The 14,834-nt window shown below is 40.3% G+C and overlaps 1 protein-coding gene across 2 annotated transcripts in view; it reads right to left on the bottom strand.

Annotated features, from left to right (window-relative positions):
- Positions 1–338: 338 nt before the first annotated feature.
- ASPG (asparaginase) overlaps positions 339–14,834 on the bottom strand; it is a 45,419-nt gene continuing 30,923 nt past the window's right edge. The window contains exons 13-16 of one of the 2 annotated variants that reach the window (XM_054286829.1): positions 9,392–9,478; positions 3,432–3,531; positions 3,063–3,121; positions 339–1,502 (exon numbers count right to left, since the gene is read on the bottom strand). In XM_054286829.1, coding sequence (XP_054142804.1) covers positions 3,068–3,121; positions 3,432–3,531; positions 9,392–9,478 — 241 coding nt within the window. In that variant the 3' untranslated portion in view covers positions 339–1,502; positions 3,063–3,067. Of the gene's footprint in view, positions 1,503–3,062; positions 3,122–3,431; positions 3,532–9,391; positions 9,479–14,834 lie in introns of those variants that run through there. The other variant, XR_008483771.1, reaches the window with a different exon arrangement.

The following is a 14,834-nucleotide window of genomic DNA, read 5'->3' as shown; positions in this document are numbered from 1 at the left end:
CAACACTTAGACTATTGAAGAGGCAAGATAATAGTTCTGAACACCATAGGAAGAAGACTCTGTGCATGATTTTACTCCTGATTGTAAACATTTTCACAAACAATACTTTGCTACATACATCATCAACTTTATGTATTTACAAATAAGACACCAAAAAATACTGCAAATTTGATGTCTGATTTTTGATGTTAGATCTCATTTATTTAATTCTGTACTCATTTTATTCAATCTAAAGCATGTTCATTGCTATGTAATATCAATTATTTAATAATGAGACAGCTTAGTTGTGATTTTTGTGACCATGGTGAAGATGTGCACTACTCTTCACATTGATCAAGTGTTTTTACCATTTTGTTTTTAACTGGAGTGCATGCAGCATTTTCTCAGACTGCATGCACAGCCCCCTTGTTTTGGTGTGATCTGACATGCAGTACACCTTGGGAATCTTTTAATACCAGCAGGCTCAGCAAGTAATCATTTCTCCATGATAAGAATAGCTGTGGGAAGGTTGAGTGGTATAAAAAGGAAAAAGAAAAAACTATCTGCACTTCAAAGTTTCCCTTCAGATGCAGCAGATAGAAAATCCACACAGATCACTGCAGAAGCTGTAGGTGAAATTAAAAGTTGCCATCTCCAATATATGCATTTGCCTGAAGTATTCCCTACATTTACATATTCTAGGGCAGACACAGCTGTAAATGTACATATCTCCTTCTTTATTGAGTCTGCAAGAGTTGGGACTTTAAACTGGAGTCTGTTAACAGTGAGATCCCATTTACAGTCCAAAGAATGATGTGTCCAGCATGTAGCAATCTTGATTATATTCCGGTCAGGATGTGGGAAAGATGCTATTAGAAACAAAACAATCAATTCACTCAGGCAGTCCCACAAACATGCTTTATGGCATCTGCCTCCTACTCATTTCAAGTGAGGGTTTACAGTGACACATTGGTGAAGATTAGTACACAACTGCAGGCAGATGCCCATGACTGATTCAATTGTTTGCACTGACACTCACAATTGCTGTAATTGCAGCTGGAGTGATAAAAGTCATTGCAAAAAAACAGACCAAGTGAAATCAACATTGTTCCTCAGAGATTTTATTAGCTGAAACCCAGAAATGCACAATCCACTGTTTTTCCTTGGTATGAATTCAGCACAGCATTTCCATTTGCTATGCCTGCAATACTGTCCTCAATGGTTTAATGTCAGAACATTCAAAAGGTCTCTTTAAAATCAGAACTTGTAGCAGGAACAGCCTTGCATTCAAGCCTCACTCAAAATAATTTATTTCCAGAAAAGTGATTAAAAAATAAAGGCAGCAAATGATTTTTAGACAATCAGTGTGATCCTAAATAAAGCATCTTTCTAAGCAGAAGCTTTCCTGCATGCCCCAAGCAGCACCACCATTGTTTCTTTCCTCTCTTCCTCCCATAATGGCTTAACACCATGAATGCTTCAAGCTGGCATTCCTGATGAGGAGTGACCATCTTCTTCAGCCCCTGGAGAAAGAGAGAATGGATGTTTAGAGCCAGGCAGTATCCAAAGCCTTCCTGAGAACAGATCCCCTGTAGCCTGCCAAGCCAGTTCTCAGGCAGTGCTGGAGACTTCCTTCAGACCGCCTACACTGCTGGGGGTTCAGTCCAAAGGAATTGTGAGATGATCCATGGAGGAGCTGAGGATTTAACACATTCACTCCTCACTTACAAAAGAAAAGTGATTTTTGCAAACCTATTTCAATGAAAATGGAAATCCCTTTGTAGCATAAGTCATATTCTAAAGGTATTTTAGCATTGCCATCCTGACTACTGGAAAACTTCCATTTAAATGCTCAAGACTGTGATTGTATCTAGTCCTCCTATATCAGATAAAACCAAAGAAAACCCCAAAACTTTAATGGAAAGCAAAAAGAAATCTGCCTGATTGCGTCTTTCATTAATTTATACCAGTATAGAGAAAATCAAAAATTCCAGTTGCAGTCCCCACTAACATCTCTCAAATGGGACACACAAGTGGTCAGATAACCATTGATGCAGCAAAACCTTTAACTACATTTTGTGCTAATTTTAAGAAATAAAGGAGATCATCTCCTCCCAATATTTAAATTTGGATTAGACTTGCCAATATATTGGAGATATCTAAATCAACAATGTATTGCATCAGAAAGGAGCTCTGAGAAATGAAAGGCAAGTGTTTTAAATGTTTCCAGTTCCAGCACAGCTCTGGAGAAGGTCAAATGCCCCAACAAGTTCCCTTTAGAGGGACTTGCCAGATCTGATGCTCTGATCATGAGGCACACACACCCAGGGCCAGAGACACACGCTGTGGATGATGGCAGCACAGAAGGGATTCGTGCCAGGCACAGCCAGGAGCTGCCCCCTGGCCTGAGGAAGAGGGAGGGAGGCTGTGGCACTGCAGCCCTGGGCACAGCTCTCTGAGACAGAGCTGCCTGCAGGCCTCCTGTGCAGTGCAGCTAACTCTGCTCGGTGACAAATGTGAATTTCCCATGTGGCTGACGATGTTGCACCAGGAGATTGCCCAGTTTAGGGTGCTCCATCAAAGCCAGGAGGAGAGGGCAGCTGGAGGTGCTGCAGGTGGCACAGTGGCCCCTCCTGAATGGCTGTGGTGGCTGTGCAGCTGTCCTGGGAAGGGGACACTCCTGTGCTGGGACACAGCACCCTGAGAGCCAGGCCTGGCCAACGTGCCTGATAAAGGCATTTCCTCTCCAAAGCAGACAAGACAGAGGAGCCTTTTATTGCAACAGGCTGATGAAACATCACATTGTTGCTTTCAGTGGTTTTATTTTAGTAGCTTTTGCATTCCCAACCAAGTTCAGAACTTCACTGTGGGATGCACAAAAAAGCATTTCCAGGTTCAGGCAGAAGGAATAATAAACATTAGCCCCACTCTACAAAGAAGGATTAAGTAGTCAGAGTCACATCAGGAACCAAGAGAGGAACAGCAGATGAACCCAGATGTCCCAGGGTGTACTAGAAGATCCCTCTTCATGCTTGTGCTGATGACACATTTCAGTACTCCAGCACTTGAGAACAAAATCTTACCTTTCTTACTGCTTTTGTCTAAGGAAGTCAAGAACTTTCTTCTGTCCTGTAGCCTCTGCCTGTAAGTAAAAACATGAATAAATTCTGTCATCCTGTGCACCAGGACATGCAAATACTCACTTGTGGGAATTAAGACTACGTTACCACAAAATCATTAAAATCCAATTTAAATTTTAATTCCTCCAACATAGATGAGAAAATTCTTGCTCCAGCTATTTACTACTTCACAATAGCGCCAGATTTGAGTTTGTAACAAATTCTAATCCAGTTTATAGTCCAACATATATTTTTCCCAAATAAATATCATCCAAGAGCACGTGTTATTACTCAGCTAGCACAGCAAGGGAGCACAGCTGTATGGACACTTACTATTTGTAGGGGATTCCTGCCATCATAACCAGTTTGCTCCAGATCTGCACCAGCCAGGTACCAGGCATACAGCCCATCCAAATCACCTTTAGCTGTAAGGCTGGAAAAAGAATAATTAATATTGGTTCTAAATCTTTCAGTTAATTTCAGTGAGCTCCTGTCTCCTGTCAATGAGCTCAGCAGGTGAAGGCTGAACCAGGCTCAACATGGTTGCCAGGGTAGAGAGGTAAGGAACAGTATTACAACAGCTTTGAATAGCTGAGCAAGCAACACAGCTTGATGAATCAGTTCCTTAAATTATTAGGGCTGTGCTATAAGTACTTACAACAGGCTAGTTTCACATAGTGGGTGTGACTATGACCAAAGGGGGAAAAAAAGTCACGCAGTTTCATATTTCACAACACAATATTTATCTCATGAAATGAGTTGGGGAGAGGGCAATGGCTAAATCAAGATGCAGCTGAGTGAGAGCACAAGCAGATGTGCCAGCAATCCACAGGACTTATTTAAAACCCCTGAGAAAGCCCCTTCATGAGTTTGCATAACTGTGCTTGCTATTAGTAGTTAGACATTAAGTTCATTTATGTGATATTATTTGGACAGTAACACAGCTATATTTGAGTTTGACAAAACAATTTGTAGGATTTAAATGGGCAGCAAACAGAAAAAAGAAAAAAGATCTTTTCAAAGATGACCTCTGTCTGCCACATATAACAAGCAATAGAAAGGATCAGAATGAATCCTATACAAAGAAGTGAGTTAAAGTTTTCAGAGGAATGCACACCAGGTAATTTCTTTGCACACCTGCTGGTGGTCGCATCCACAATATTTAAAGTTGATTTTTAACTCTAATTTTGGTAAAAGGGCTAAGAGCATATGCAGAATCATGCCAGTCTGTACCAAGTCTGAAGACAGGCTGAACTGAGGGGAAAGCTGGGAGGATGACCTTCAGACTTTTCAGGATACCAGCATCTCTGAGGCTTCAGACCTGAGCTTGCCATGAGCTTGCAGGTTGTTTCAGCAGAACCCTGCTGATAATCATCAGGTGAGGTTGAATCTCATTAAGAGAGGGGAAGCCTCCCCAACATTATTAAGTTCAGAGTTTTCTGCCTTAACCAGAGCTTGCTGTGGGTGACAGGCACTGTGCTGGCAGCAGGGATGGGAATGGGGATGAACTCCTGGGGGTGATGGCCAAGCCAGGCAGGCCTGGTGAGGGATGGAGAAGGCTCAAGATGCAAGGGGCAGTCATGGAAGAAACCATGAAAGCAGGGATGCAACCTTCACTTCTCTGCTAGGCTGAAATCACTTCTGTTGTTGATTAAATCACTTAAGCACCTGAAAATATGTTTTCAGGGGAGTGGACACGTCTAATTGCAGCAATCCCAGAGACGTGAAAAGGGAAAGCAAATGGTCTCTGTGTTCCTCCATGCAAGCCCCAAGTGACCCACAGCTGAGGCCTTTGGGGACAGGGAAGTGGTAGTGGGGTACTAAGAGGTTTAACAGTGCTTCAGTCTGGCATCATGAAGGAAAGGATCAATAAATCATTAATGAAAACTGCCCTCAGAAAAGAAAAGGCCCCTCAGAAGCAGTAAGGAAACAGAGGAAAGGAAAGGAAGTCCAACAGGAAGCTCAGTGGGAGGTTGGTAAGGAAACTGCAGGAAAGAGGGGTGAGCATTAGTAAAGAAAAAGTGTAAGCATTAGTAAAGCAAAGAAATTGCTTAGCAGCCACTTCTGGAACACATGAATTATCTTTATTTACAAAGCCTAGTCTCTTGCTGTTAACACTGTAAGGTCACAGGTTAAAGGAAGAAACAGAAAGCCTACCAAGAGAGTTTATATGAGCATCACCAACACTGGACAGGACAGCACACTGTATTTGCCAAACAGAATCACATCATTCAGCCAGGGGTGAAGTGGAAACCACTTTGGTCAAAGACTTTCAGAAATATTACCAACCCACACACCCAGGGCACCTCAGCCACAGCTCTGTAAGCAACAAACAAGGACAGCTGTGCTAACTCGAAAATTAACTGCCTGTTAACAGCACCATTCAGAAAGAGAAAATTAACCCTCGCTGCAGAGGGCAAAACTGTGGTCTCCTTTTGTGGCATTAGAGCAATCCAAATACACAGAAGTGTCTTCAATTTGGCAGCAGCCATTTACTGATCAAGTGAGAACTTTATTCTATGGACACTGTGATCAGAGAACAAAAGGTGATGTAGCTTGTGAGAAAATTCAGATACCAGTCTAAATAGAAGATACCTACTATTTAGTAGATTGATTATCACCATGAGCACCACAAAACATTTTCTCCAAATCCAGATTTCCATAGTCAAGCCATAGACATCTGGATTTCCTTTATACACAGTAAGTGTTAAAATACATACAGAGGATTTCTCAATTTACACTATAGGAACCCTGACTCTGTGTTTATCTCACAGATATTTATGCCAGCAATTCCAGCTACAAGTGCAACCTCCAAGCAGCAAGTCTATCACTGGTATATAATGGAATGGAACAAAGATATCTTCAATTTACACTTCCCATGATGTTTAAAACCTGCTTTGTTGATAAAGAACTATCTACCACAGTTTACTAAACTCTGATACCTTTAACAGCTGATAATCCCAGGCATCCTGCCTATCAGTACTCTTGCATTCAGAAAAATGATTATGTATCCAGTTCACAGTTTCAGCAGGGCTAATGTACCATGATGATGACAGAGCTAAGATAGCAAGAACAGTGACAGTGCTGCCTGTGCCTACAATCACACCAAAAGCTGCATTTTAAGGGGTGCTCTGTTCCTGCCAGGGGACCAGGAGCAAAGCTTGTCAGGGCTCAGAGGGTTTATAAGGACAAGGACCAATGCAGCTGTGGATTTGGGAAGTAATAAGTACAGTGAAATACACCTTGGGGTTCCTTCCTGCCCCTTCATGTACTGGAATTTCATCCTTCCCTGGGACACAAAGCTGTGCTTTATCAGCAATTCTCCTTTTCCCATGTCTATATAAAGTAATCAGGACGGACTTCCTTTATTTCAGGTATGTCATCAGCCTGACATAAGAGAAAAATCTTTTTCCTTTTTTTTTTTCTCCTTTTAAGATGAAGATCCAAAGGGGAAAAAAAAAGTCCAGCACAAGGCATGGATTGCTCTGTCCTGAACAGATTTGGGAGTGCTGTTCTTAGCTTGTCTCCACATCTCTCTCAGCTCAGACAGACTTCTTTGAAAAACAGCAAGCAGTAGAAGCTTGGTCCTTATCCTGCAGAGGGATATTTACCCTTCCTTCCCCAGCCTTACCCCCTCTTTATGTTAAATTGAAGAGGCCTCTTATTCTGAAAGGTGGTGATTTTGAAAGGCTCTATCTTTGTATATATCATAATATATCATTTTATGAAATCTAAGAATATGAGAAAGCTGGTTTGGCTTTGTGCCCCTGTTTAATTTTGTGAAGTACAGACTTGAAGTACCTCAATTCTACACAAGCTTTTTTCCCTTTAAAAAACAAACACACATCAACTGTTTACCAACTCCAGAAGTCCAGAAGCTTTCAGAATAAAGGTGTCCCAATTTATCTCATCATGGTTTGGTTTTTCAGACAAATGACAATACTAGTGCAATATGAGAAGATATTCTGACATTTTTAACAGATTACTAACACTGAGATCTCATTTCCAAACAAAGCCTTGAACCAGATACCAAACATCAACAAAGTGATTCTAAAACCAGATTAACACCTCTCACTTTAAAAAAGACACCAGCAAATGAAACCATGAAAGATTTAATAACTATGTGCATCTCCACTTCCTACACAAGAGTTCCCACTGATACTCTCAACCCTCAGTTTTGGCTGGTACTCCTTTCTCTCTCAAACATCACCAGTGCCAAAGGAACACATTTATTTTCATTTTATCTCCATAACCTTCCAAGTGAACTATTCTATTCTATTCTATTCTATTCTATTCTATTCTATTCTATTCTAAAATTATGAGTCTAAACAGAAGAAGGCTGAGGAGACTATTCATGGTCTTTCATAACAGTCTGTTTGAGCATTGGTAGGAGCAGAGGGAAAACATGCTTATAGTTTAATTCAGAGAGAACTGCATGGGGGAAAAAGTTAAGTTAGCCAAGTGCAGGAACACTGAGTTTATTAGAAAGCAAGCAGCTTTATCCTTCTAAACCCCAAGAACTTGACATATTGCCTTGGTGACAAATTCAGACTTGTAGAAATTGCAGCTTAAGGCACATTACAAGATAGAAGAAACATAGGAAAATAGTTCAAATTAGACAGAAGGGAGATGTTATAAACAGCTGGTTCTATAAACAGCTTGACCATGTGGCCATGTTCAAGCTGTGCCATGAAGGTGCCAGTGCCTGCAAAGAGGGGCTTAAAACAAGAGAGAGGACAGAGAAGCGAGCCAGAGCATGCTGGAAAAATGAGCCTATCACTAAGGTCATCTGAGGACACTGGGGAAATATCAGAGACAAACACCAACACCTCAGATTTAGTAACAGCTGAGTAACACTGTGGAAAAAGTCCACTTTGTTAGAAATGAGTATGCCAGACCCTCTAAACAGCAGAGCAAATGAAGAGCTGCAGCTCTGCAGGAGCAGGGTATGAGCAGCCACTCTGCAGCATTGTCTGACCACTGCCTGGCTCTGCTGCTGGTACAGGCCATACAGATCCAGGTGCCCAATGATCCCTAAAAAGCTGTAACAAACTGCATGAGAACCCCATTTTGTTATTTTGTGTGAAGAACCCTTTTCCTCTTCTTGGTTTGTATTTTTTTTTTGTTTGTTTTGGACATACTACTGCCAGGTCAGCCAGCCAAACTAGTTCTGCACGTGCCACCAGAAAGAGGCCAGTTTATTTGCAGAGAAATGTCATTCCCTAAACCTTTTTTTGGCAAACTGCACAAGCCAAGGGTTTAATTCTGTCCTATCACTTGCAGTGCCCTGTGAAGTGCATATTTTGATTCCATGGTAAAAGTCTTATTAGCCAGTCTCCTCTGAGCATGTTATGACAATGGAAACACTCCAGGCAGTGATCCTTAATTCCAGAATTACTCCAAGGACAGAGTCCAGTCTCCACACAGAACACACATAAGCTTCACCCTGACCTTGTTTGGTGGACATTATTACAGCACTGACTGGTCCCTGCAAGTCTCATGATTTCCTGCCAAGTCCTGATGTAAAGGCCAGTGCTCAGGGGTTTTATGTTTGTTTTTCAAAAGAAGAGAGAAGAGGAAATTAAGTAAAAATTACAAGTAATTTTTGGAAATACATGGAACCTTCTCACAATTTTCAGAGTAATTTGTAATTCAGGACCAGTACTGGAAAAAATGAAATCTAACATCTATTTCTTTTTATAACACATATCCACATTGCTATATATTGAAAGTAACTGTATGAAAAGCCAGCTCTAAGAGAATTTTATCCTCTTAAAATTAATTATAGTGATGGTGAGCAGCAGTTCACAAGTTTTGGGGTTAAACCTATTTGTCTATTTGATTTGGTTATTTTTAAGAACAATACTATGTACTAATTAGAATGGAAGCCATTCCAAAGTAAGTGAAAAGTGGACTTTAAGACAATAAAAATGGTGATTTGTGCAGCTTTATTTTTAAAGAGAGAGATTAGAAAATCACACCTTGAAGAGCTTCTTTTCACCATTCCTTAATAAGAGACTTTGGGGGAAAATGGGATATTTATTTTCTTCCAGTTCACTTATCCCCACAATCCTCTCTCCCTTGGAACTCTCTTGAGTTATTGGTGCTTTGAAACAGAGTTGATTCTTCATTTCATCACTTCCCTTGTTGCCTTATTATTCATCTGTCACAGAAAGAACTCCCTCATGTTCCAGGAAGCAACTGTTTATTGAAAGTGCTCCATTTTTGAGTCTCCTCTGAAAAACTATCCCACTCCACATCCCTTTTAGGGCCACCTCATAGATCACATTTACCTGCAGAGAAGTGTTCCAACATCCTCCAAGTCATGGCTTGACAGGTGTGCTCCTGTTTCTCGTAACAAGTTAATCACTGAGAAGTGCCTTTATGAGAGGAATAGAAAAAATGAGAAAGTGACTTGACCTTGAAAGTGACATTTTCCCCCTGAATCCAACATTGTCATTTACACAAACAGTCAGGGAAAGTTCTCACATTCTCCTTTCCACAATCACAGAATCATGAATCTTTTCCAAGGTGACAGATGCAGTAGACAGAGCTTCTCTCCCTCTCAAAAACTCATTCACACACTAAGCTCAAGGAAGTGTTAAGTTCAGCTCTAAAAAGGAAAGCGATGCACACCCTTCTCTTCCAAGAGTTCTTAGTGTCTTAACCTTAGAGCTAGTTTAATTAAACAGTAGAAATATTAGTAACTGAAATACGTGCATTTTAAAAAAATAATATGCAAATAGGCAGAATATTTATTACATAGCATCATTCCTGTATTTTAAAGAATACAGTGCCCATACATATCAGTCTTAAATAAAACATTGTGTCTTGCAGATAAGCAATGAATCTTTATGTTAATGGAGAAGCTAATCAGATTTTTAGGGCTTCAAAATAATGGTAAGTATTCTTATGAGCCTCTGTAAAAAGCACATCTTTTCCTAACTTCCTCCCCCCGATACATTTATTATTGATTTCTACCTGGAGATTTTAGGAGGTTTTCCTTGTCCTTTCCCTTAAGATAAAGGGAAAAATGGCACTGCCAGCCAACACCTACATCTTACTCAGATGCTTAAGAAACTCTGTGGAAAGGCTGCTCTCTAAAGGTACTATTGTGGGTAGAAAATGACAAGTAAAAAATCTGCAAAATACATTTTTCATAACTAACCTAGTGGAAGGTTTAGAACTAGGTTTGAAAAGGAGATGACAGAATGCTTCTGTGTTAAACAACTGATCTAGTTTACAATTTAAAACACAGGTTTTTTTCCTCCAGAAAGAGCATGATGACCCAGTAGATCTGGAATAGTTTCACAATTCCTATTTTAAGTAAATTGCTATAATATAACACTTCAAAACAAAGAGGTAGGCTTATCATTTGATAGGAAATACATGAGTTTTTCCAACCAATAACCTAAAAGATCATCTGTAGTAATTAAAAATTAAAAATAAGCTCACATACACTTTCTGCTTAATCACTTGGTGGTAGCCATGGGCCTTTCCATTTTTGAATTGGACTAAACTACTTATCTAATCCCTCTGCCTGTTTTTAGGAAACTCCATCTTCAATCAGAAGTTACTTTACAGTTATCCATATAAAGCTTATTTGTTCCATATAAGAGCTTTAGCTTCTAAACTAACCAAAGAACTGTGCATGTGCTATAGGAATCATCTCACCTTTCCAAACACAGGTTATTGACCCTAGGAGACAGATTTTATTTTTTTTAATTATACTTTGTTCCAGTTGCCAGCCAAAAAAAAAAAAAACTTCCTTTGCTTCATAGCAAAGCATTGCTGGGACAGCACATGCCTCAAGTTTGCTCAGTTATCTAAAATATTTTCTCAGGTGGGTCCCTTACGACACAGCTCGTCATCCACAAGCATCTCCTTGAGGCAGCAAACAATGGCATCCTCTCCTGCTCCTCAATCCATGGTAAGGCATGAATTCTACATGGAAGAATTTTTTAGTTTTTAGTCTTAATCCAAACAGTAATTAGCTGAAATGAAATTTGACCTGAAATAGATTAAAGTAGAACATGTCTGTTCACTCAGGCTCTCATTGGGTACTGAACAGAACATGGGGAGTGTCTGTTTACTCTCCAAGGACTGCCCTGGAGTGTTCTTCATTTCCCACCTTATGCAGGAAATCTCAGCACGAAATGAGCATTTTTTAAAACAAAAGCTTTGCTATGGGACAGCACTAAAAGATAAAAGGCTGCAAAGCATGTAATGTGTGGTATCTTCCCTCAATGTTCTCCACCTGTGAGGACTGTATCTCTAGATACCAGCAAAAATACAGATTTTCTATTTCTGTTGTAACTATTTACTCCTTACTGGTAGGAAGAATCTCTCCAGACAGCCCTTCATACCCCACAGCCATTCCTGCTCTGAGTGGGGCTCTGTAAATATCTGGTACAGACAGATTTGGGATCATTTACCCCACTCATTTAATTTAAACAGTAAATTTAAACAAGGAAAAAATAAAAGTAGTTTGAAATAAATTAAGTTTGTAAGCATTGTAACTGATAGTGTTTACAATAAATGCTTACAATAAAGCATTTCCAAACAGAAGTACAATGTCCTGATGAATCATTCAAAGTCACATTTCTTGGAAAAATGGGAAGAAGTGCTGTGCATTACTGCTTGTTAAAGACAGGGCAAGGGAAGGAAGACTAGGGACAAATAGCAATGCAAAGTTTCAAAGTGTCAGATTTAGTAGTGAGGCTGTGAAGTCCAAGAAAGCAAACAGACCACTGTGACATTCCCACCACTCAGCATGGAAAGTATGTGGGAGGGAAGGCTCTGCAGCGTGTTCCTGCCTGCACCGAGCGCCATCGACATTCTGAGCAAACCTCAGCCTCTCCTGAGCACCACTTCTGCTCTCCTGCACCCACCACCAGGGCACTGCTCATATCTCAAGAGCCTGGCTGTGAATTTTCTGATACTGTTATGTCTTAGGCACAGGAGAGGTATTTGTCTTTAGAAATTGTTTCTTTAAGTGCTGCTCTCCTGTGGCTTTACAAAAGCCTCGCAAGGGTCACAGCTGAGCTGATCTGAAGTTCAGGTGGTGTCATGAGCCACGAACTTCTTGGGAACGGATCAAATGCAATTCCTGTTCTAAGGTGACAGCACAAAACCAGAACAGAACTGCTGGACAGTCAAAGCTCAAGGTGCAGAGGGATGACAACCTCCCCATGTCAGCCCTGGCTTGCACAGCTCCGTGCTCATTTTAGCCCCACCTGATAATGCTTAGCAAAAAACAAATGCTTAACATTGTCACCTGTGAGCTGTTCCTGACCCTCCCTTTTCTTACTGTGTTCTGTCACCAAACCATGGCTCTTGGTCAGACACAGGCTGTAGAAACAATGTTATTCTGCATATGTTACTTGAGACAGCTTTTTAGTAGTATCAGTTATTCATCCCTCTCTGAAGGAAAAAACAAGAAGGCAAAAGGTGTTTCTAGTGTCTCCTACCTGCTAGGTTCCATTGTTGATGACACTGGACATTAAAACTTGAGTATATACTACTATTTCTAATATATTTGTAGCAGACTGTCTGATTTGGTGCAGTCTTCAACATTCAGCACTATGAGCAAAGTCTGAGTTCCAGGTAAAGACATCCACACTCTTCCCAGTTCTTGAGGGCTCTGGACTAACAGGAATCCAGGTTCTGTGCAGTACCTGTCATCCCAGGCCCTCACCTGGCAGACACTTATTAAAAGTGAATTGACTTCAAAAGGGATGAATCATACATGTGAAATTAACACACATGTAAGAGTTTGCAGGACTGGGGCCTTAGGCTGCACACCTTCCACCAACTCTCCTTAAAGAAATGCAGGTGTAATGTAGATCCAAACTTGACTGGCTTCATTCTTTTTCATGCTTGCTCCCCTAGCAACCAGAATGGTTATGGCAGGATCAGCTTAGTTTCACTTATTTGGTTTTCTGCATGGTATCAGTGGGAATTTTGTGCTCAAACACTGCAAGGACAGGCTGCAGTGTGCTTCTTGGAGTCAATGGTAGGTAGATTTTCTCTCTGCCTTAGATTTCCTGAAGTAATGTAAATGTAACCTTTCAAAATATCAAGTATTTAAATTCATATTTACGTGGGAGGTAATTTTACTACCTCTAATCTGATGTTCTCACAGCACTATATGAGCAACTCCCCATTTTCAACCTTTTACCACTGCTCTACAAGTAAATGGAAGCACTTTTACTACTTAAAATATACACAATTTTTATTCAAGACATTTTCCTGCTGAGAGAGTTTCTGTTATTAAAAAAATATTATTCTATTGTTTTGAAAATTAATTATCCCTCGAGGGTGCTGTAAGAAATTAAAGGAATGCTACTTATTTTGATATGTCAAACAACTGGCCTAGATTAACAGTGGTCTGTTTAGCCTCATGCATAAAGTGAGAGAGACTACAGGCAAATTGCAGAGTTACAAATGAAAAAGCGGAAATGCAGTAGTTTATTTCTTATTTAGAAAGAAACAAAGAAAGAGTCACTTAAAGTCAAAAAATGTAAGAGCCTGTCATTGACATAAATCAAGTCACTGGTCTATCAGCTGACAGTGCTATGTTAAGAAGCTTTTAAGAAGAGACATAACTCCTGGTCATTTTTACAAATTAATAAATGGAAGAGAGAAATCAGTCGTCATTACACAGGTTTGCATGCTGGTTAAAAGGCAAGCCACTGAGAAATGTTACATAAAAGACTGGAAGAAAGCTATTTTTAAGATGAGTGGATACTGTATTGCAGTTAAATGCCAATTAAACAAATATTAATTCTCAGAAAATGGGATTAAGCTGATGCAATGTTCAGTAAAATTGAGAAAGTTACAATATTAAACAGTTTAAAGCATTGACTACTCATTATCATCAGTTTCCTCCCTCTTCCCTCTCTGCCACTTTCTATCAGGATAATCTCTTCACTTTCAGCTGCAAGTGTTTAATAAATAGAATTGAAATACTTCTGTAGCAGAAATCTTTTTAGTGGGTATCTAATTACACACATATACAGCTGTCTGCTCTTTAGCATTCTCCTTTATATGCTTACCAGTGTGAAATGCACTGTGAGTACACAGCAGATCATAAATACACATTTATGAGATTAGTTCTAAGTCAACTCTTCCTCTCATTCCAACAGTAGAAACAAAAAGAGAAACTGAAAACGGTTATGGTGCAGTTTCCTTTTACAATTCCCTGCATCAAAATGGGTGTGCAGTTTTAAAGAGCTTAAGAGTCATAGTAGGAGTCTAATATAGGAGTGGCAATTCTGAGGAATCCAAACAACAAGCTCATGTGAAATTCCTCAGGCGGTAGATGGGTGCGGTAAAAGAAGTAGGTGCCTGATTTGCAGGAACATCTAATAGTATCTAATGCTTTAGCATTTTCTCACATTGGACCAGAGCCACCTCTATTCAACTCCAAGGTTATTTGTTTGATTTGCTGTTGGGCTTGTTTTTGCTTTAAGACTGCAGAGCTTATATATTCATGAGGTAAGGCAGCAGGCACAGAGCAGTTTGGGACCATGCAGGAGGAATGGCAATAGCACCGCGCGGCCACGCCGCGCTCCAGCTCACAGCCAGGGAGCTGCTGGGCTTCTGCAGCTGCTCCTGGAAACAGAAGAAGCCTCCAAGTTATCCCTGCAGCCCATGGTAATCCAGGACTGCCAGACCTCCCAGGGAGCTAACTGCAGCTTGACAGACCAGGTGAACCTGTCAACATTAGAAAGC

Source organism: Melozone crissalis, unplaced genomic scaffold (genome assembly GCF_028551555.1).
Source record: "Melozone crissalis strain CALT ecotype California unplaced genomic scaffold, PUWL_Pcris_2 ptg000056l_1, whole genome shotgun sequence".
Lineage (NCBI taxonomy): Eukaryota > Metazoa > Chordata > Aves > Passeriformes > Passerellidae > Melozone > Melozone crissalis.
The sequence above is the reverse complement of the archived record's forward strand: the minus strand, read 5'-3'. Positions and strand labels throughout refer to the sequence as shown.